At 35.8% G+C, this 24,281-nt stretch overlaps 2 protein-coding genes across 2 annotated transcripts; both read right to left on the bottom strand.

Moving 5' to 3' along the window:
- Positions 1-13,352: 13,352 nt before the first annotated feature.
- On the bottom strand, positions 13,353-14,138 carry LOC137734415 (putative wall-associated receptor kinase-like 16). Its single transcript, XM_068473689.1, has one exon. It carries the CDS (start codon positions 14,136-14,138, stop codon positions 13,353-13,355), a length of 786 nt encoding a protein of 261 aa, XP_068329790.1.
- Positions 14,139-17,783: 3,645 nt separating this feature from the next.
- LOC137734667 (protein MAEA homolog) lies at positions 17,784-22,028 on the bottom strand. Its single transcript, XM_068473927.1, has 7 exons — positions 21,649-22,028; positions 21,134-21,328; positions 20,353-20,475; positions 19,564-19,749; positions 18,854-18,987; positions 18,188-18,374; positions 17,784-18,099 (listed from the first exon to the last, which is right to left on the bottom strand). Exons 1-7 carry the CDS (start codon positions 21,967-21,969, stop codon positions 17,998-18,000), a joined length of 1,248 nt encoding a protein of 415 aa, XP_068330028.1. The 5' UTR covers positions 21,970-22,028; the 3' UTR covers positions 17,784-17,997.
- Between the last annotated feature and the right edge of the window lie 2,253 nt (positions 22,029-24,281).

Genomic DNA, 24,281 nt, shown 5'->3' with positions numbered 1-24,281 from the left:
AGAAGATGCATGCGGCACGCCCCCTTTGAAACCAAATTAATCTGACAACTGATGTAATTCAAGTTTATTGTAAAACACATATTCACAGATGAGGATTTTCTCTGGAATTTCTTTGTAGGAATTATAGGGTTCTTCACATCCTAATCATTTATCGTATATCATTCGGCTATTTTCTTTAGGTACTATTTGTGTTCAATTTTAAATTAAAAAAATCAAAATGATTTCTGACAGTACAATGTACGATGAACAACTTAAATATTATGATCTCTAGGATCCCCATAATTTAAATCTGGATGGATCCAAATCCCATATTCACACAACATCTTTGTTTGCACTAGTTTATATTTATATAATTGATTGGTTAATCCTTATAATAGGCTATTAACAATTTAATATTTAATTCATTATTTACAAAAATTCAATTTAAGATCTCTCACTTATGTATAAAAGAGTAAATTGTCATTTGACCCCTTGAACTATTACTCAAGTTGAAATTGACCCCTTGAACTGTTTTTTGGTAAATTAACCCCCTAAACAATTTGAAATCAACCAATTGACCCCTAGTTAGTAGATTTCATCCACTATTTTGTCAAATTCAAAGGAAAATTAGCCTTTCCTTCATCAATTATTACTTGTTAATTATAATCACCAGTGAATTTATTACATTTGAAAATAGAATAATGTGTAATGACAATGTATCTCATTATAGCTGTGTCCATGTGTCAAAAATTTTATTGGTGATTATAGCTTATAAGTAACAATTGATAATGAAATGACTAATTTACACTTCAATTTGACATAATTGATTCGGCAATCTAACATCAAGGTGTTTAGTGACTTATTTTAAATAGTTCAGGGGGTTAATTTACCAAAAAATGGTTTAGAAGGTCAATTTCAACTAGGGTGATAATTTATAGGATCGCACCACAACGGTACCCTGTATAAAAATTATGCATCATTCTAGCAAGTTTGTTTTTATTTTATAAAATTTCAGTAGTAGCCAGTGGTTATTAAAAATAAAAACTTTTTATTCAGATTTAAAATGTTAGGTAGCATTGAATTTCAAGATAGATTAAGAGTTTTAAGAATTTTGTTGTACCGAATTACCTTGAATTCGATTAGCCATTTAACTTTTAAAACTTTTCAGAATATATATTTGTTTAGTGTGAACATATATCACATGCCACTTTTTCCGAACTTATCACAATAGTACATGATATATATTAGTAGGCCCCACATGTTAATAATTGAAATAAAAGTTTTCTTATCTTTTTCCCTTATTTTTTCTTTAGTGTACCACATTGACATGGACGACAGTGCCCACTCACTAATTTTTTCTTTGAACATGACTAACAAATTCATTTTTGTTTGGTTTTCATCATGAAAGAGCAAGTTGTCGTTTTCTTCCATAAAAAGAGGGCAGCATCCCCTTTTCTTCTCAGCCGTACGTGTGGCTAGTGGGACCCACTCTTTCCTTTTGTTTCTTCTTCCTTGGTTGATTGATTCTTCTTTTTCTTTTTCTTTTTTTTATTTTTTATTTATTTATAATTTTTGGGCTTTTTGGTCTGCCATGCACTTGTAAAAGGACAACATGACCTTTACCTATTTTGTTTCTTATGTTTATCCTGCTGCTGCAACTTTTGAGAAAAAGAAATGTTAAGAAACTCTTTTAAATTAGGATTTTTATAAATTTTTTGTCGTTTTAAGAATAAAATTTTCTCCGAATTCTTTTTATGAAGTTCTAAAGCATCAATTAATCGAGTTTGTTCATTGTTACGAAATTAAATTTTAAGGAAAATTCATTATAATGGTTTGAAAACTTTGAGTTTTAATCAAAAAGACAAAAATATGTTGCAAGTGAATAGTACTAAGAGTAACTTTTTAGAGCAAAAATGTCATTTTCATTAAAAGTAATAGTACCTGGAGTGTTTCATTAAAACTCCCTAAATTTTAATATTTGGTTACTGATATAAAATTATAAAATAGTAAATGTGAAAGTAATAATTTGAAGTGAGAAATTTATACTATGTTTTCTCGTTTTCTTAGTTTTTAGTTTTCAAAATTTTCAAGTGATCTGGATCAGATATCAACAGTTTTTCTTCCATGGTACGTATTATTAAGCGGTCTCGAAAATCAAAGAGATCGAATAGATATTTGCAATATTTAGATTTTACATAGAGTCCATGCCATTGAAACTATAGTTGATGATGTATGGGTGACACCCCTTATCACGCAAAAAATTCATCATGTAGAAGTATATGTTGCGAAGTTTATAGGTGGCAAAACCCATTCTTCGAAAATCCATGTTTTCTTGTAGCGTAAAAGGGCAAGACGTAATATGTTTGAGAGAATTTTTAATAGAGATCTTTGATGAAAAGAGCTTGAAATAAATTTATTTTAATCAAAAATCATCCTCATCAATCATCTTTAATCGTTAGATTTTTATCCAACGACTACAAATAAGAAAGTTCCTTTAAAGTTATAATAATTATAACCGTTGGATAAAAATCCTACGATTAATAATGATTAATAAGAATGAATCTCCATTAGCTAAGTAGAGGATACAAATCCGACTTGCATGAAGTTTATCAGGGCCACTCACCCATTAAATATTTGTTTGGTTGTGTCCGTGTCTTTGTCTGTCACATTTGTTTTCTTTTTCACGTGGGTCAAATCACCTTTGTTTTTTTGTTTTTTAGGGGTCAAATCACCTTTATTTTCTATATTTTATATGAGTTTGGACGTCTGTGCCCTCACCCTTTTGTCTCTTTTTGTATTTTCCTTATCAATACAATTGTTATTCTTGACCAAAAAAAAAATATATATCTAGGGAACAATATTGAGACTAATTCATAAACCCGAGAATATATTGTTCAAAAGGGACATGTCAATGGGATGTATGACTTGACTTGTGAAGTCGAGGCATGCTCAACCTATCACAATAATGCTAATTATCTGCCAATGAGATGATATTATCAGGAAAATAAGTAAAGTAGTTATGAAAAGTAAAGAAATAATTTAAAACTCGTTAGTGCTCTTCAAAATCCTTATCCAAACACAACGTAGTCAAAATCTTGGCTTATAAGATTGCAAATCTCTTAGTTTTAATACTCATTATTTTGGTTTAGTTTCAAAATATTTGTAATTTTGTTGCAATTTCAAAAATAATATGGGTTATTTTAGTTTTGTTTCAAAAATAATATTGGTTTTTTTTCGTTTTGTTTTAAAATAATGTGGGTTATTTTGTTGTAATTCCAAAAATAATGTTTATTTTGTTTCCTTCCAGAAATAATGTAGATTATTTTGGTTTAATTTTTAGAAATAGTGTGGGCTATTTGGGTTCAGTTTCAGAAATAGTGTGGCTTATTTTGTTGTAGTTCCAGAAATAATGTGGGTTATTTTGGTTCAATTTCAGAAATAGTGTGGTTATTTTGCTATAGTTTCATAAATAGTATGAGTTATTTTTCTGTAATTTCATAAATAGTGTGAATTATTTTGGTTTAGTTCCATAAATAGTGTGAGTTATTTTGCAGTAGTTTTAGATATAGTGTGGTTGTTTTACTATAGTTTCAGAAATAGTGTGAGTTATATTGGTTCAGTTTCAGAAATAATGTGGTTATTTTGCTATTATTCCAAAAATAATGTTTATTTTGTTCTATTACAGAAATATTGTGTGTTATTTTGATTTAGTTTTCAAAAGTGGTTACAATCAATAATACTAAAACCAATATAAGAAGCTATTTGGACCCGATTTTACATTTTCAGCACAAGCAATCGAGACCGTTGGATGATTATGAAGAATTCTAGATGTTGGAATGTGATCAACTTTGTACCCAATTAGGCTTGTTTCTAATATTCTTCTAGATATTACTATCGGATTATTGTAGTAATTATCTTGTGAAAATATTAAAATGAGCTTGAAGAGTGCAGATTGAAGTCAAGGACTTCTCTTCCTCCATAGGTCTGTTCTGGATTCTCGTGCTGGAGTTTTTTAAGCATATTGGGAGATTATCTTCCAATAATTCAAGCACGGAGGAGTTCAAACAACATGTGTAGATATGGAAGAATCACAGCCACCGAGTATCTTGGCAGGATGCCAAGTATTTTAATTAAATGGGGTTAATGAAATTGCATGCATTATCACATCCAGGAAAAGGTGGGATTGCATGCAAGATGCAGAGTTAAAGTCGGATTGCATCACGTGGATTTTGAATGATGGTGATGACGCAAATAGGATTGAATTGGAAGGTCAGGATGGAAAAGATGGGTTCAAGCTTTGGTTGAGGTGATAAGGTGTGGACTTATATGCATATGAGACAAAGTTTTCAGAGCTTTATTTAATTATAGTGATTATGCATGGTATAAGTGCGTGGTCAGCATCAACAAATAAAGACTCAGAGTCACAATGCAATTAGGATTGGTTTGTACGGCTTGGGTATTCAAGACTCTATAAATACAGTGCGACGAGCATCATTCAAATGACCTCGAATTCAACACACAACTGCCCTGCGCAAACCTCTCAAACATCTTGAGATTTTTTTTATTTTCTTTTTTCGCCAACACATCTTCAGTTTGGATAAACAGCACTGTGAAGGCAACCGGCGAACACTTGCAGTTTGGATAAGCAGCACTGTTGCCGTCGAATCAGCCGACCGAGGAGCACCTTCAGTTTGGATAAACAGCGCTGCGTCGAGGCCAACTAGTTACCTATCTAAGAATCGGTCGAGAAGGGTTTCCGAATCCTTATTGGTAGAGGTCATCTTATTAGTCTTTTCGGCAAAGTAAGATGTTATGAGTTACGACATTCGGCGCATTAAACGCCAAGTGGTTTTATGATTGGATACTCCCAAGTGAGTTTTAGTGTTCGGCATTCTGAGGGCTGAACCACATTTACCATTAAAACATACATTACCTTTGAATACTTGTGTCTATATAGTTTGGTGTTGATTCGACATGCTTATACTCTCACGAATATAATTACCGTGACCGAATCCGACGCTGACGATTCATGAAATTCGCAGAACTAGCAGCCTTGTCTTCAGGCTCGAGAATCTAAAGGCCAAGATTTGTTCCTTCCTCGGTCGCAATCGCAAGATAAAGAAGTCAGCAACGCGCTCAACACAACATCAACAAATTTTACTCCTCGGTCGAGCTCAGCCGATGAGTTGGCACGCCCTGCATTCGGTAGTTAGCCTATTAGTTATTCAGCTTGCGCGCCACGTAGGCTTTGTAATTTTTAGGGTCAACATTTTGGCATGCCCAGTGGGACCCAATGCTAAAACTACGAAGTTCATATAATATATCAAGATTCCAATATGGCTTAACGTAGCCAATTGTACAAGCTCCTAGAGGAATTGAAAAAACACAATGAGGAACAAAAAAGATCTTTGGAAGTAGAAAAAGTTCTTCGTGGTCATAAAGAGATGCAAAAGTCATTCGCTTACATGTTGAGAATAAAAGCTCCTGTTACCCTGCAAGAGCAATGAGTAAATGAAGACAAGGCTCGATTTAATGCCTGGCTAGATGGAGAATATTTTCCTTAAATTTTCGACTACAAATCGATTTCATTTGAGGAATGGTTGGTTGAAAAGACCGGGAGGCAATTTTCAACTCCGGCCGTAATCAGGCATCGGCCTAAGAAAATTGTTAATTGGGTCGAAGAACAAAGGCCACCTATTTTTTTGGTCGAGACTGAAAGTGTGGTAGGCCTAGAAGAAAATGTCCAAGTTTCTGAGCTAAAAATTAACTCAGAAAATGATTCGTCAAATGAGTGTTCCAATGACGAACAAGACCAATACACGACTTTATACCATAGAACCACATTAATTGATATGGTAATTGGAGACATGGTTTTAGATGCCGAAATTACGCCAATCAATATGATTATTGGTGATAAAGCCGATATGGAGAAATCCTGTTCGGCTAAGTTGTTCGAGTTGAAAGCTGAAATTGGCGAAGAAATTATGCCTGGGGGGCATAATAATTGTTCAACACATTCGGCGGCCAAAAATGAAAAATATTTCGCCCAGTAAAAAATATTTGGAGAAAATTATTTATTCGGCCTAGAGCGAAATCAATTTGAAAATTTTGTTATTACAAGATCTCAACTTGGAATAAAGCATCATTGGCCTTCTCCTGATTATGGTTCGGCCACTTTTCTGTTCGTTTGCTAAATATATATATATATATATATATATATATATATAATGAATAAATTATTTTCTTAAACATACGGTTGTACAAGCCGATGTAAAGAAAATGGGGGCAGACATTATAAGCTTACTCTCAATAAGCTCTCGGTGAAATTTAAGCGGTGGAGGCCTGATGCTCAGTGCAATATCCAATCGGTGGGAGCTAGGCCACGACATTTGGTAGGCTATGGCCGATTCTTGTGATGGTGGTTCCCCATATACTAAAGCTACGGCAGAAGAAAAAGAAGAGAAAAGGGATGAGGTATTAGGTGATAGGCCACCCATTTGTGGTAAGCCATCACGTGCCTAATCTTAGCAATTTGTGAGGGGTGCCATTCAATGGAATTGTCAACATGAAGATGTGCGCACCAAGACACGAATGCTTTGGTAATATCCACTCATTTGACCGACAGCAATTTGTCAGTTGAAGTAGCAGTAGGATCCGTTGGGGTTGAAAGTAAGGGTAGCATCATTTTTCGTTGTCAAGAAGAAGCCAACCGTGCACCCTATTTATTTCGCTATAAGCCGAGTTCGGTATCAACTCATTCGGCAACATCAATTTTGGTCATCAAAATCACTTACAGTCAACTTGAATTCCAAGCCTGGATTCAAGATTTAATTTGGTGTTTCTTCCAGTTCGATGATACACGACCATATCCAGTTCGGCAGTGGTTAAAACTGATTTTCGAATTTTGGTTGTGCTTCGTAAAGTTTGGTGGTGTGCTCATCCAATAACATCCCATCAAACGAGACAGAAAGAGAGATAGCATGCAAAAAGACAACGGCAAGTTCATGAGATTAATGGAAAAAGCCACCCATCTTAAGTGGTAGGCTTCCACGTGAGCTAGCCCTCTCATTCGGTGATGTAGTGATTCGGTGGAATTTGTCCAGGAACCTTGTTTCAAATACAAGTCCATCTGGGGACTCTTTAACAGCATCACATGTTATTCTTTGGCCGAGAAAGAACTTATGACTAGAGCAAATGGTCTTTGTTGCAAAACAAATGATAAGAGAAAATTCGACTGGGATCTCTACAATGGAGACTTAGCCGAATAAAAGAAAATTTGGCGAGCTCAGCAAGAAGCATTATGGGGCGTTTTTGTTGGCCGAAGTCGATTTGTCACGATTTGGGCCAGGCAGGCCAAGCTACCCCCTAGTTCTTCTCGACCTCAGTACAATTTACCCTCAGCTCTCCAAATTTTTCTCAACCTTGGCAGGCTAGAGCTGCGGCATTTCTCTCCGTTTCTGCTCTCCGCTCTCCACTGCAGCTTTTCGGCCATCACAAATGGGCTGCTGAAAACTAATGGTACCCATCCAAACCAAAGCCCACGGAATGAGCCGGAGGATTCTCCTACTTGGATTTTCCACCTTAACAGTAATTTGGACAGGTGGTTGCAGATTTTTTCAACAAAAGTGGTTTTACCATTTTCTTTTTTGCTACAAGTGAAAAGTTAGTAGGAGTTGCCTAGTTGTCTTCAGTGAGGAGGTGTTGGTAGTAATTCAAATTCAGGAGCAGCAAGGACGCCGAGTTCGACCTTAGTGATGCTCGACCAACTGCCGACTCCCCTTGTGTTCTCCGTTATCACTGGGGTGAGAGAAATGGTAGTCCTTGGCTCATTTTGCTTAAAGAATGAAACATCAACCAATATGTCGCAGTAAATCCGAGAGTTCATTGCCTTTACAAGCCATCTTGGGTGCTCCTTGAAGGATTCGTTCGGAAAAGTTGTTTTTGGCCGAGTTGGCGAGTTATGTGTGTACTCGGTGAACAAATATTATTTGCGTAGTTGGTGGGCAGGTTCAAGGACGTTATCAATTCAGCGGAAGTACTCAGTAATGGCCAAGTTCAACTGCAAAATGCTTAGTTTCCTTAACCATTCGGCTTACGAGCCAAAGCTTAAGAAAACTGGGGGGCAATGTTTGGACCCGATTTTACATTTTCGGCACAAGCAATCGAGACCGTCGGATGATTATGAAGAATTCTAGATGTTGGAATGTGATCAACTTTGTACCCAATTAGGCTTGTTTCTAATATTCTTCTAGATATTATAACTATCGGATTATTGTAGTAATTATCTTGTGAAAAATATTAAAATGAGCTTGAAGAGTGAAGATTGAAGTCAAGGACTTCTCTTCCTCCACGGATCTGTTCTGGATTCTCGTGCTAGAGTTTTTAAGCATATTGGGAGATTATCTTCTAATAATTCAAGCACGGAGGAGTTCAAACAACATGTGTAGATATGGAAGAATCATAGCCACCGAGTATCTTGGCAGGATGCCAAGTATTTTAATTAAATGGGGTTAATGAAATTGCATGCATTATCACATCCAGGAAAAGGTGGGATTGCATGCAAGATGTAGAGTTAAAGTGGGACTGCATCACGTGGATTTTGAATGATGGTGATGACGCAAATAGGATTGAATTGGAAGGTCAGGATGGAAAAGATGGGTTCAAGCTTTGGTTGAGGTGATAAGGCGTGGACTTATATGCATATGAGATAAAGTTTTCAGAGCTTTATTTAATTATAGTGATTATGCATGGGATAAGTGCGTGGTCATCATCAACAAATAAAGACTCAGAGTCACAATGCAATTAGGATTGGTTTGCACGGCTTGGGTATTCAAGACTCTATAAATACAGTGCAACGGGCATCATTCAAAGGACCTCGAATTCAGCACACAACTGCCCTGCGCAAACCTCTCAAACATCTTGAGATTTTTTTATTTTCTTTTTTCGCCAACACATCCTCAGTTTGGATAAACAACACTGTGAAGGCAACCGGCGAACACCTTCAGTTTGGATAAACAACAGTGTTGCCGTAGAATCAGCCGACCGATGAGCACCTTCAATTTGGATAAACAGCACTGCGTCGAGGCCGACTGGTTACCTATCCAAGTCTCGGTCGAGAAGGGTTTTTGAATCCTTGTTGGCAGAGGTCATCTTATTAGCCTTTTCGGCGAAGTAAGGTGTTACTAGTTACGACATTCGGCGCATTAAACGCCGAGTGGTTTTATGATTGGGACTCCCAAGTGAGTTTTAGAGTTCGGCATTCTAAGGGCCGAACCACATTTACCATCAAGACACACATTACCTTTGAATACTTGTGTCCATGTAATTTGGTGTCGATTCGACGTGCTTATACTCTCATGAATATAATTACCGTGATTGAATCCGATGTCGACGATTCGTGAGCTTCGCAGAACTAGCAGCCTTGTCTTCAGGCTTGAGAATCCAAAGGTCGAGATTTGTTCCTTCCTTGGCTGCAGTCACAAGATAAAGAAGTCAGCAACGCGCTCAACGCAACATCAACAAATTTTACTCCTCGGCCGAGCTCGACCGACGAGTTGGCATGCCCCGCATTCAACCGAATGACGTAATTAGCTTATTAGTTACTCAGCTAACGCGCCACGTAAGCTTTATAATTTTTAGAGTCAACAGAAGCGTATACATTACCTTATAGTTTTCACACCTTCCGGCCATGCATATTTGAATAAGTTTGGCACCGGTGGAACCTATTACATTTTTACACTATTTTTTTGGTATATAAAAAATGCATAAATAAAAAAACTGTGTCCCAACAGAAAAACAAAGTTTTTTCCTTCTAAAATTATTATTTTTTATTGTAAATCAAATCAATCACCTTATTAGACTACAATATTTTATTGAATCTACATTTTTAAAATAAGAAAACTACTCTCCATAACCCATGTGTTCTCTACATCCATCATCATTTTCTATCTTGGTCTTCTCTTTCTCTCTCTAGTCTTCTCCATCTAAGTTTCAACTTTCTACCGCTAATGGGCGGCATATTGCTGAAGCGCAGTAGCAAACCTTCTATAGATGACCACAATTCCTGCTAGAAACATCAGAAGGGCTTGTGCATTTTAAAAATAAATAAATAAACGCAGCGGCATTAACGCAGCGCTGCAAACCAAAAGCAAACCCAGATTCCGACAGGGTCGAAAGATCATAGGGGCGGAATCCTCACTCTCAATGGCAATTTCCGACGAGCAAAAGGGTGGCCGCCATTCCTCGTCCCTTTGCTCATTTCTCTTCGACAATGGAGGAACTGCTTTGTATATTTGCTTGGGCACCTCAAGGCTCAAACTGTAGCAGGGTACGAAAACGTAGATTGGGTAGAGATCGAGAGAGAGGGAGGGAGAGATTCGATCGATTCGATCGATTCAATTGCAAAATGGTGAAATTGGAATCAAATTGAGAATAAATACGATAGTAGAGATTAGACGAAGAGAATGAGGGTTGGTTTTGGTATTGCTGTTATTTGAAAAAAAATTGTTTTGGCAAGCAGCTGTGAAATAAAACAGCAGAGTGTTTGGTAAACTTTTTTGTAAATGTGCTTTTGAAAAAAAAAAAAAATATTATAGTGTTTGGTAAACTTTTATGTGAAACAAATGTGAAAAAAAGCCGATTTTTCAAAGCTAAGTTTTGCAGCTTCTTGTTTTTTGCTTTTTTTCACTCAAAACTATGAAAAAAAACTGAAGCTGAATGTTTACAAAATACAAAAACAGCTCCCAGCTTTTTTTTTATACCAGTTTTTTTCAAAATCACCTCAATACCAAACCAGGCCTGAGAAAGGTTGAGAATATTAAACGAGCAAAGACTAGAAGTCAAGGGTAAAATTGGAAACTAATTGCTTGAACCAATCTTATTAGGCTGGTTTAATGTTAGATTTGTACTAACCATTAAATAAACTTATAACATGATTTTTTTGTTAAAACTAAAAGTTTTCAAATTCTTTTAATTAGTTTTTTTTTAATATATTTATTTAGTGTTCTTGTTTTATATTTATAATGTTAATTTTATAATGATCGAGTATTTATTGATACTGTCCTTATAATGCATTTGTTAACAATATTTCATAAAATTTTAAAGTCACTCATTTAGGCCGGGTAAAAGTGCACACATGTTAGTTGTCGGATGTAAAGTGAAGGTGAAATTTGTAATTGAAGATGCATGCAATACTACCTATTTGAAAGGAATAGGATCCTATTCGGATCCTCTTTGTCAGGATCCCAGAGATCATTTCATCGCGTTCATTCATTTGTCATCCTGCGATTAAAAATCATTTTGAATTTTTTTATTTAAAATTCAACACAAACTGTACCTGATGAAAATTGACTGCATGATGTACGATGAATGGACATGATGAAGTGATATCTGAGATCCTCATAAAGAGGATTCGAATCCCCATCCGCATTTGAAACCAAATTAATCTGACAACTGATGTAATTCAAGTTTATTGTACAACACATATTCACACAACATCTTTGTGTAGTAGTCCACATTTAACCACATTTTATGTAATTAATTATATCATTAATTCACTTATATTAAAGGAAGGAGTTGGCTAAACTTTACAATAGGCTAACAAATATTTGGTATCAAATTCGATATTTGCAAAAGTTCAATCTAAGACCTCTCACTTAGGTCTTCCACAGTGGTTTAAGTGAGTGTGATTCCTATATATAGGAATCAAGCATCCTGAGTTTGATTTCTATAACCAGGGCCAGCCTAGGCCCAGTGGCAGTAGGACGATCGTCTGGGGCCTCAAAAAATCAGGGGCACCAAAAGTATTAGAGCGGTATATTGATATGTTTTTACAAGAGTATAAATTTATAAGATCTAGTTAAATGATCAAGAAGTTTAAGGTGGTTTCTTCTCCTTAATATTAAGCAGGAGGTCATGAGTTGAAAACCTTGTGTGTTTGTGTTTTTTTTTTAATTTTTAATTTTATTTAAACTTTCCAATTTTTATAAATTTCTTTCCATAATAGTATAAATTTACAAAAAATGATTAAATGATCGATAAGTTTAACTAGAAGCGGTGGTTTCTGCTATTTAGAATTAATGAGTAGGTCCATTGGTAAAATTTGCAATTTTTTTTAATAAACAATATTATCTACACTAAAGAGTAAGGGTGGGCTAAGCCCCACAATAGACTAGCCAATTTGCATTTTTGTTAATTACAAATGATATTTAGCACTAATCTACTACAGAACGGGCAGAGGGAACAATTTGAATCCAAGATGTAGTGATTTGAAGATGAAGGCTCTGACCACCACGACATCCATCTCTCATGTAAAGTGTGCAGTTAAGACAACTTGCCATTTGAACATCTCAACGTGATCACATATTATGTTACTTACCATATTTGTATCACCTCTCTAATAAAAATGAGACCTACTTGTATTGGTTGATCCTCTCTATTAGAGGTGATACAAATGTAGTAAGTGTAATATTACTCATCTTGAAATGACCTGGTTTTTTCAGCTTAAGGAATGCTATATTATTTACTACACCATTAAGAAATTTAACTTTGAAAATAAAAGGTGAAACGTAATCTAAGCATATATAAATGTTTCAAGTGCCCAAAGTTAGACTAATTCTAATACTGGGGCATAAAATTAGACTAATATCAAATTTCTCTAAAAATATTGAAGCAATCTAAAACTGTTGAAGCAATTTATACTTCCAACAACTTTGCATTGAGAAAGGAAAGGTGGAGTTGACAAAACCTGCACCAAGGAGGAGGTGGCCTTGAGGCCCAACAAAATCAAGTCACCCTCTCGCAATTCTGTCCTTGATGTGGTTGGAGGGCCTACCAACAATTTGTTATGACGTGGGAAGAACCCATTAGTAGTAATTTTATATATATTGGAATCTAATAACAATTTTTACCAAAAAAATAAAATTCATATGACCAGTAATTGATCTCTGATGTAGCTAGCAAATGGTTGTGCACCTAATTGATTTTTGAGTGATTGAAACAATTATATATGTATGAACAGTTGAGATCATAATCATTAAAATTATTTAACGCCAACTTTGAAAAGGTTAAATCAGCTAGTACATGCATGCAAACAAGAAAAAGTTATGTAACATTTTTTTTTTTTTTGTCAAATACATAACTTTATTTCATTAACGAAAAAAAAAAAAACCAAATACATAATTTTATCACCATGAACAAGTCGATTATAATTAAACAGCCTCTTCCCCAGCTGGGTTGTTTGCCATAATCTGCATTAATCCCTCAAGCTTCATGGCTACATTTTTCATGGAAGGTCTTTCCTTTCCTCTTAAACCTTAAACATCTTTTAACGAGACCAGCCACTTTCTCAGCTGTCTCAAAATTTCTCTCCTTTATTATTTCAGTATCAAGTATTTCATTCCACCGACACTGTTCACTGAAAGAACAAAGAGGGTTGCTAAGTGTCTCTCTCCCTTGGGCCCGTCATAAGAATATGCCACTTTGCTTGTTAGCAGCTCCGCTAGCAGAACTCCAAAGCTATAGACGTCGCTCTTCTCTGTTTGCATGTTTGTATAAAGATATTCAGGGTCCAAGTATCCGCGTTTATTTATCACTACAGCTGATACTTGGTCTTGATCTTCAGGAACCAAATCTGAAGTTGCAAAGCCCGACACCTTTGCCGTGTAATCCTCATCTAGTAGTATCTTAGTTGTCTTCAAATTCCTGTGCAGGATTGGCATTGACATGGAGTAATCCCATGGCAATCCTTTCGTACTATGAATGTGTTCATAAAGATTGCCGTTGGGGATGAACTCGTAAACCAGTAAAGGCACTTCTGTCTCTAACCAACAACCCACAAGTTTGACCAAATTTCTGTCATAGATTTGAGAAAGAACAATTATAATATTAGCAAACTCATGACCATGAGCCTCAGAGATAAATTTATACTTCTTTATGGCGACTATTTTACTATCATATGGTAGTACTCCTTTATAAACAGTTCCAGAGCCTCCAACAAGAATTCGACTTGCATTGTAATTTTTTGTGGCCTTACTAAACTCGTCTGAAGTAAAGATTCTGGATAGCGACTGATGTGATCCACAATAAGTAGCTAGTTTTTGCAGTAGAAGTGGACCACCATTTTGCTTAAAGTATCTCTCCGCTAGGTCTCTTCTCTTCATTCTGCAATGTAATGAAAAAGATTCCAACCGCTAAACAAAGAAAGCTTACCCTGATACCTGCACATGATTGAAAAATCACAACCGATTTGACAATATATACATAGCTAGAAGTACATACCGAATAAATTGTCAGGGAAGCAACTAGTGTTCTTCGATGAGAGATTGTATTTTTTTATGTAACCCGTGAAGCCCTCGTTTTTGTACCCTTTGTTATTATGACAATTAACAGAGGAAAACTGCAACCGCTACTTTTACCCTTAGTTATTTTTGGAGTGCTCTCATAATCTGTGACTTGACGTTATCCTTTGCGGTTTTTGGGATGAATATGAGATTCTCAGATAAGCACAATGATACCTCTGGACCTTTTTCTTCCACCTTCCGTTCAATTTTAATTTTAATTTTGCATGCAGCTTCTGATTGCATATATGTCTATTAATTTAAAACAGGTAGCTCGGGATCAGGTCGTTAGTTATCTATATGTAACAAACAAATTCATAATTGAATTGCAACGACATTTGAACTCATCAACGGAACTAGCTAGGCAAATTCATTTGCATGCATACTTACAAACCTCAAATTTCAAAGGCCCCACTAAAAACAGGTGGAGAATTTTTGCGGATGATCTGTTGACTCGGATATACCAGATTCAAGGACATCAACAAATATACCAAAATCAAAAACCGTTGCATTTGGTGGATTTAAAGGGCATAATTAAGCCGGTTAGAAATGTCGTATATATTTCTGAACTGGGTTATCAGAGCATATAAAAGTACCAGGTTCATTTTACCTCAAAAAACAAAAAAGTACTAGGTTCACATCCATTTTCAATTTGACATGCATCTTGCAAGCTGTCATTCGTTGAATAGCAAAAAAGTACCAAAAGGCTCCGATTACCCAATAAACAAACAAGTAAAATTTATCATACTTATTAACGAGAGACTGCGATATATATTTCATTTATTCACAAGGTTAAAAATGATGAGATTATTTTTGCAAGGATATAAACTAAGTATATGTTTGTAATTGTTGTCATAGTGTGTTAATTAAAATTTTGACTTAGAAAACCCTAAAGCGCTGACCTAAATCCAATTAAAGAATGGTACCTCAACTTGATGAGAAAAACTTACATGACTACCAAGGATGTACAAAAAGAAATTGAATACACATTTAACCCATAGTGCAATCTCTCCATCGGGACCCTCTTTGAGTTCCTTACACGAGAAGTAGATGCGAAGAACCCGTGGTACGTATTGCAATAGTGCAAAAATATTAATAGGCATATTGGTATTCAAAGCTCTCCAGCCTTCCACTTCTGCGAAAAATAGGAGAATTACTACCTGGACACGATACAATGTTTAAACCAGCAGTTAAATTGAAACCCTTATGACGTGCGTGAGAAGAATATCAAATCATCTATAATATATTAACTGGTGCTACAGCCCTGTTTTCAAATATATCGCGTTGTGTTGATGAATCTGATCTATATTGTTAACAGACACAAAACCTCAAGCATGAAGTGTAATTTGCACATAACTACAAGGAATTCTCCATGAGAGTAACAAAAAGAGAGATGAGAACAGTTAAAATATCGCTTGTGCCGTCGAGGTTTCTCCAAAAAAAAAAAAAAAAAAGAAAAGTGAACCTCCCCAGCAAAAGAAGTAAACAAAGAGAGAGATGAAAACAGTCAACTCCACAAAAAGGGCTTCTCTTTACCTGTGGAAGTGGAAGAATAGCTAAAATGTCAACCAGAATGTATGACCTCCAAATCGTCTCAACTATTTTGGTTGATCACCGGGAAAAAAGAAAAAAATACTATAAGAATTTAACTTTGAAGCAGTTTGTGAAACGAAATCATTTAATTCAGTGCGAAGAGTACTTGCGTACCTAGATAAAATTGAATAATAATGTCGACATGAGATTATGAATATCTTTTTCCACTTTGGAAGGATCCAGCGAAACAGCAAACCCGCAGGAACTACAAATCCTGCAAGTTCCCCCCCCCATCCAACCGCGAGCTCTCCACAAGTAGAGTTATTTCAGCATTTGCTTCGGGGTTCTCCACATCTAAAGTTACTTGGGAGTTAGCCATAAGTCGAACTTATTTGGATATATCCGAGCTGTGGACTATATTTATTTATAGCTAAACTGATTTGGTTTTTCGTGTGAACAAGTTCTTCAACGATGCATTCTACAGGGTGGAGCATGAGAGAGAAGGGGAACCTAATAACATGGGCAATAGTCTCCAATGAAGATGCAACCATTCCTCACTGTAAAACCAGATCTCAGAACCAAACGAGTCGGAGAGTAAAGTTGTCAGTTTGACAAAAAAAAGAGAGTGAAATAGTAGTTTCTGTTAACTTTGACTAACTGCAGGGAGGAGTACTTGAGTGGAATTTCAATGAACTAAGCGCTGTATAACTAGAATGAAAGTGCTATTTACATTTATTTTTACTTTTCACATGTTTTTATTAATTTTTTATCATTAATCTTTTTTAATTCATTTAATCTGACAACCAAAAATAAGTGCGTAAGAAATAAAAATAAATGTGTAAATAACATTACTCAACTAAAAGTAGAGTGCTCACGTTTTATCAACATGTGATAAGATTTTTAACCCCTGTAAAGTATGGATAAAACCACCTAAAAATACTTGTAAGAGTAAAAAGTAATTGTAGTATAAACAACTCATATTCGTTCTCCAAATAGATTTAATGAATTATTTGTCTTTAAAACCAAATCTAAATTAATTACTTAAAATAAAGTTTGGAAAAAGTTGATTTTAGAATTTAAAATAATAAAAACGAAAATAAAACAATTGAATTAAACTTTTAATGAAAATTGGCAATACAAAGAAAAGTAAATTGTTTTGGAAAAAACAAAGGTAAAAGGTAACAGCAAACAATCCTACGTGATTTTACCAATTACTTATGAATTACACATGCAACTTTAAATGTTAGGTTTTCCTTATGCATATTCTACTTGTGTCGTTCAAGCTATAACGTATATTCAACATGCAATCCGTCTTTGGCATTTAGATCAAATGTATACATGCATAACTCATTGTGCTTCGTGAAAATCCCTTGAAAAACCATGCAACCGTTAAGACGTGGCATTCACCCTAAGTGAACATACAATTATTAGCCATAAGAAGCATTCCTCAATTTCATAGTGACATTCCAACATAAATTGCATCCAATTATTTATCTAAACATCTTAATGATCACGAAGCATTAAGGCACAAAGATAGTTTAAGCACAATGATCAATAAAGCATTATTAAAACTATGATTCTAATGTCATGTTATTGTAATTTCAAAACATGTCTTGCACTGACCACCAGGGCAATTCATCACTCATGTAAAGTTCGCTGTTAAAACAACTTACTATTTGAACATCTCAACGTGATCACAAAATACGCAACTTATCATTCTATATCTTGAAACAAGAATTCCACACTTACCTCATTTTGTATAACATATTTGTACAACCTCTCTAATAGAAATGAGACCTACTTGTATTAGGTGATCCTATCTCTATTAGAGGTGATACAGAAATGGTAAATGTAAAATTCTGACTTGGTTTTTCAGATGAACGAATGCCAAATAACTTAATTCAGTGTTAAGAAATTTAACTTGTAAATAAAGGGTGAAACGTAATCTAAAGCATATATACATGTTTCAAGTGCCCAAGAGGACTACAGAGGAGTAGAGGTTTTATCACAGGGAAAAGTTCTTATTACCGGAACGCAATATGGCAAGGGAGGATTTATGTACAGATAGCACAGGACGTTACAACAGTTACAAATCCCGGTATAAATGGATAATAAACTTGAACGACTGAACAGATAACGGTATGTAGATTTACGATATATATGCCTTCACCAGATCTGTGTAATTGCAGATCAAGCCTGTCCTTGGACAAGTAATCTTACCGTCATTCTTCCTTGCCATTTCTTCAAGAGCCTGCCGCCAAAACACAAACCAATTTAAAGAAGAATATTTCAAGACTAAATAACCAAGAACATTAATTACTCGCAAAATGCACGCTAACCTTAGAGCTGTAGACATAGCCGTTGGGCAAGACTTGCGGTGGGTTCTCTGTGTCCATTAGTTCCTTAGTTATGTAGCAAACAAGCTTCGAGTGATGCTGCTTAGAATAAGGTAAGGGCAGGGCTAGTTTCCGGAAACCCTCCTGCGATAGTGGATCCTCCTTGGTGCAATCATCATCATAACAATATCTGAATCAGGTCAGGGCAAAACTACATATCTGAATGCAATTAGCAGCTATAAAGCATGCACTGAAGGTACTGAAGGTGATTGAGAATTGCTCAAAATTCATTAAAGGGAGCTACAGTGTTGGGTTGTAAACCACTGACCACCTAATGACTTACAACCCTCAAGTCAGCGAGACATGAAATAACGCGAGATCTTCACAATGGATTAAGTGCTTGTCAATGTCCTCCATTCTATGTATTCACAAGAATGAAAATGGCTAGTGAAGTAGAGTATATTTTGGTCGCTATTCTAATCAAATAACCATGTGCACAATGCTATAGCTGTTTCACCCTCCCCTTTAGAGTTTTGTTCTGCATAAGAAGTTTTGGGAGTTAACTCCATATAAATTTAACCTAACTGTACCAAGCCTACTACAATCCTGACTAAGAGGTAAATGTGGCAAGACTGAACAATGTATCAAATAAAAAATGAAAAAGGATACGGGGTTTTAAGAGCAGAAAGGCCTGCTTGCAGATAAATATTGAGCAAAGGCTCAAGTGTCATGCCATATAACTTGCAGAATTCCTGTTTAAATTGATCAACCAGGTAGTCCCATTGCTTTGGCTCAAATAACACCTGGAAAACATAACCACCCAAAGAAAAAATGAAATCACAGACCAGAGATTAACCTGCAATATACAGCTCTAAATATGTAATAAAAGCACCAAACCAAAACATTTCACTGAAATGTATAGTTCAACGCATATATCTCCCAAGGAGATGGCACAGATATTGAGTCATTTATTCTTTAAAACCTAGTCCTATATATCAACTGTTCACGAACTGATGACATCTTAGAATTCCTTAATATGTATGCTGAAGGCGGGATAACCAACAGATACAAAATTTAATCAGTGGAAACTATATCCCAAAGGGTACTACCATCACAAAGAGAAGAAGCAGGCAGATACATGCTAACTTGTAGTCAATAAGACAACATATTTTCTATACAGTAACTTCAACTAAACATGGGTATGATTCAGCACATTTTTCTATTCCAGAGCCAAGTTAGTCTAGTTCCCACAAAATAATATGGGAAAACTGAAAAGTGAAAACTGTATGTCTATTCCGACAAAATCTGTAGCGCAATTAAATTCAGAGAAGTAGAAACTGAAAATGCTACTAGAACATTATCAGAAAGAAAAGGATCACCTTGTATGTAGCACATTCAGTAGTACTCTTATAAGCTACCGTTACAAAGACCCGCTGCAATTCTTTCATATGAGTAGTTCCCCAGGGTGCAAGATATTTCCGAGCATATGTGATAGCGATGAAGTTATTTTCAGCTCGTACCAACTCTATAAACTCTTGAAGTCTCAGTTGAAACTCAAATTTACTCTGCCATCAATAAAGCATTCAGCATTAGACAAACTAATAACAAATTTTCGATGTGGTGCACTAAGTGCAATTCAATTGGTATAACTGTCAATAGGAACCTTTTTGACGAAGGAAGCAGTTCAAGCGTTCAAGATACCAACTACTACTAACTTAAATAAATCAATTTTAGGAACCATTTTATCAGTAATTCACAAGCAGTTAAAAGAAATGTAGCAGAAACAACATACATGTGGGAGCAATATCTTTTACCACCATAAAAGCAACAAATGACTTTGAAAATGACCTAGAATCTATGAAAGATAAGTCATCTCTTTTACGTTCATCTCCTACTATGTATTCCAACTATGGCGAAGCATAAGATAGAAACCCTAACTAGAACAAATAGTCCCTTGCAATTAGGATACCTAAAAAAAAAGTTGAAAAAAGATAATAATAAGTCAAGATTCAGATAAATAAAGGGTACCTAAACCCTTCGCAACGTTCTTCTGAACACAAGCAACAGAACAGATCATTTTAAAGACAGAATAGTAGTGTTAGCAAACTCGTCTAACCCACCAATTAAAAGCAAGATTCCCCTCCCCCCAAACCAAAGGGACTACAGACCTTGGATTTCTTTAACCTTGACTTGTTCTCAGCGCACCAGGCTAGGGCAGGACCCACGTCCTTATTCTGAAGGGCTTCAATAACCTTTTTCGCTTCTTGGAATACATCAATATCAACAAGATCCTGACACATAAGAAAGTAATCAAGTTGCCAACATGTACTAACAGAAAATATGGAAAACTTATGCAAACTGCAGTAGCAATAAGAGAGAAGGGATTCTAACAAGCAATGAATCTGGGAGAATAAAAGCTGTTATCCCCTATTTATTCTACTTACCTTCCTCACTTCCTAACTTCTATACTAGACCATAAAAGATCCAACCTATCAATTATGAAAGCAACAAGCTGCTTTCTTTCATTCACTTTCGACCAAAAAAAATACACTATAGTTTCACTCCTTTTTTCTTTCTGTACAGAACTCCCTTGGTCAAGCTATAGTTTAGTCGAATAATTCCTTCACTAATCTCAGTACGATATTTTCTTTCCATCGTTAGAAAATGTGAAGATGAATCTCGTTCAAATTGTAAAGTAGCGTAAGCAATTGGATAATGAGCATGAAGATAATAACAAAACCGTTTGCCAGATATATAATATTAACATTATAGTCACCCTTTCCAAATTCTTCAATCCCATTAATGCATTCAAACTACAATAACTCATGATATTCAAACCTTCCACGAATTCATAAACTTTGGAAAGAACAACACTTATGACAGAGCACACTGCATAAAGAGCCACAAACATGTAATGTAAACAAATATACGACAGGAAATCAAAACTACCTGAATATTTCTACTTTCCGCCAGCTTCACTGCGGTGTCATAATAAGACATCCGCAACATGTAGTCCACCAAGATCCGATTCACACGTGTGTTATTCCATTCCGCCAGACTCTCCACATCTGCCGATTCTAAATGATCAAGCCGAGCCCGGCACCTCTGCGCCTGCAAGTGCTCTGTCTTACTCCCCTCTTCCAACTTAATCACGAAAAACAAACACCAATCAGCATGAAAATTCCAATAGCCAAATCCAATCACTCAAAGCACAAATACAAACAAAAGATAATCTCTTCAATTCTTAAAGCACGAATATCCAATCTCGATTAGCTCAATGTCGATTAAGATCAATGAATTTCAACAGTTTAATAGTCAATGTCCACTCGAGCTGACAAATCCCGAATTAACCTCTGTTTGGTTGCCTCGAATTCATCGGATACTCGTTCTTTTTTATTCCCTCTCACTCCTCCCCCATTCAAACAGGACAAAACAATCCAATCTAGGGTTTACAAATGCAGTACCTTTCGTTTTAGCCCCTGCAGCCTGGAAACGAGGGAGCTGAGATGATTAACGGCGTCGTCAGTCGACATGTCGTTCTTGTCGGTGGCCTCGGAGACGCCGTTAATAACGGCGGATATCTCCTTCTCGACAACGCGGTGGTTGGCGCGGATCGTCTTCTTGTAGTACTCGAATGGGACTCTGAGGAACTGGTGCTCGAGCTTCAGGGAGTCGGCGAGTTGGCTCAGTTTCGAGGACGGAGGAGGACCTGCGGCGGTGGGGCCCGACCCTAGGGTCGGTCCCGGCGACGCGGCGGTGCCGTTGGGGAGGGAATCCATTTCCATTGAAGAAGGAGAAAGAGATGGATGGAGAGAGTGATTGGGAGATTTGAGTGTGGGAGTTTGATGAATGACAGAGAAAGAGTAGGGACAAAGGCATATAAGAAGACCTTAAACGACGGCGTAATTATTTCGTGGTTATTTCTAGAACGGTTCCAACTGTTTTTTCTTTTTTGGGTCAGAAAATGCTTCATCAGTGAAAGGCCCAATAAAAGCAAATATATGGTGAGGACTGGCCCAAAATAACACCTCTACCAGTCCAAACAAAAATCCCAAAACTAGAGCCCAAATAAAACGTTTACTTTATTTGACAATATATCGGCCCACCATTGTGCATCTAGAAGTGATCAGCTTAACCATACAAACGTTCTTCTTTTTTTTAACAACCGGTAACGTCAGTGAATTAAATTATTAATTGTTTGTGATTAACGTAACAATACAAATGTTGTTACCAAATCAACCAGTCATTTTCTCGATCATAAGTTAAAGATTAGAAAAAATTTATTTGAACCAGTTGCCTAATCTCTACACTGGTATTTTTTTTATAAATTTCATATTCCAATTATGCCCTAAATAAAAATGGGTGTGGTGATAAAATGTTGAATTACAAGCCAATTTGATTAATTTTTTTAATTTTTTTGCAGTTAGTGAGCTTTAAATGATAATTAAGCAAATAAATACTTATGATTTATGTACGATTAAAATACATCAATCACAATCGAGTGAATAAAGAAATGCTGATGTAGTGGACCAAAATATTTTTCTTATTTATGTGCAATATTGTTACGCTTATAAGAGAAAAAATTAATTGGTACGAATAAGAACGGTGACATGATAAAACTTTCTTTTTATAAAGTAATTTTTCCACAATTTTTGTCACTTGAGCAAACCCTAAGTTCATGATCACTAAAGATACAATGTTGCAATGTGAAAAAAGCTAAACGACCTATAATTGCTATTCATCATGACTTATACTCAACGACGGTACACGCCACATAATTTATAGGATGGATGAGGACCCATGTAGAAATTTCATAAGTCATAAGACCTATCAAAATTTAAATTTCAAATCGTGTATTTTAGTTCCAATGGGTTTTTTTGATATGTTATTTTCTTTGTAAATCCACTTTTTTTTTCCAACTAAACACTCGGAATTTAATTATTTGATCAAATCCCTATGTATTGTCGTCAAGGGGGTTGCTAGGTCTCGTGACATTTTTTTAATACATGTCAATGGTAAAATGTATTTGCCATATGCAATAACCCATTTTTCAATATAACGATATGTTTATACTAAGAGGCTGGGGATTTGAACTAAAACACACAATGAGCTAGCTAATTTCGTATTGAACTTGTTATCTACGTGAGTCCAACTCAAGACATTTCACTTATAAGTGTAAAGGAATACTACTAAACTGCAATGCCAAGTAGTAACAAAACGCTTTTAACTTCAAACGAAACAAAGTAACATCATGTAACAGAAGATTCTCTACGCTGCCAGATAAAATGTGATAATATTATGTTGTCAGACAATCTGACATTTTCTAGCATCACGTTTTTAATATATCCGCACAAGCAAACAAAAATTGCACCTGATTTACATGAAATTTTTTTTGCAACCCCCCAAAATTCCAACTAAATAGTAAATGATGGATTGTCATAATAGATAAAACATTCATCTTCAATCCACCCCGTCTCTAATTAAAACTCTCCCCTTATTATAGTTTAGCTTACAATATTACGTGTATCATTAGTATAATTTTTTATTTTTAAAGAAAAAACCTGTACACACCAGATTCCGGGCTCTATTAGACACCCGCTCCTCCCCCGCTCTTCCCGCAGACGACGACAACTTTCAAAACTTTCGATTTCTGACTAATTTACCCTCCCAATATATCACTAGCCCAAAATAACCCCAAAAATAAATAATTAATTAAAAATAAAAACCAAAAAAGCCTTCTAATTGGACCGGGCCATATCATCATCCATTGACTCATTCTCACTCCCGCTCTCACTCTCTATTTTCTTCCCGTCATCATTAAAAGAGCAGCCGCGCACCCAAAACTCGCCGTTTGGAGCTTAACGGTCGAAACGCCGGCCCCTAACGCCGTTTATGCAGCAAGACTCTATTTCCTCCTCTACGGCTCTACCTCTCTCCCGCCCGTTTAAATATCCGTTTCCCATAAAATTCGGGTTTCTTAGTTGGAACCCATTTTACCCAATTTATTCAACTTTTTTGAAATTTGAATTTCCAGTAGCAAAATTGCGTATCCAAAATCGGACCAGCATTTTTAAGTAAGTGAGTAACTCCTCAAGAT

This window comes from Pyrus communis, chromosome 5 (genome assembly GCF_963583255.1).
Source record: "Pyrus communis chromosome 5, drPyrComm1.1, whole genome shotgun sequence".
Lineage (NCBI taxonomy): Eukaryota > Viridiplantae > Streptophyta > Magnoliopsida > Rosales > Rosaceae > Pyrus > Pyrus communis.
Note: the sequence above shows the minus strand (reverse complement) of the source record. Positions and strands in the feature narration are given on the sequence as shown.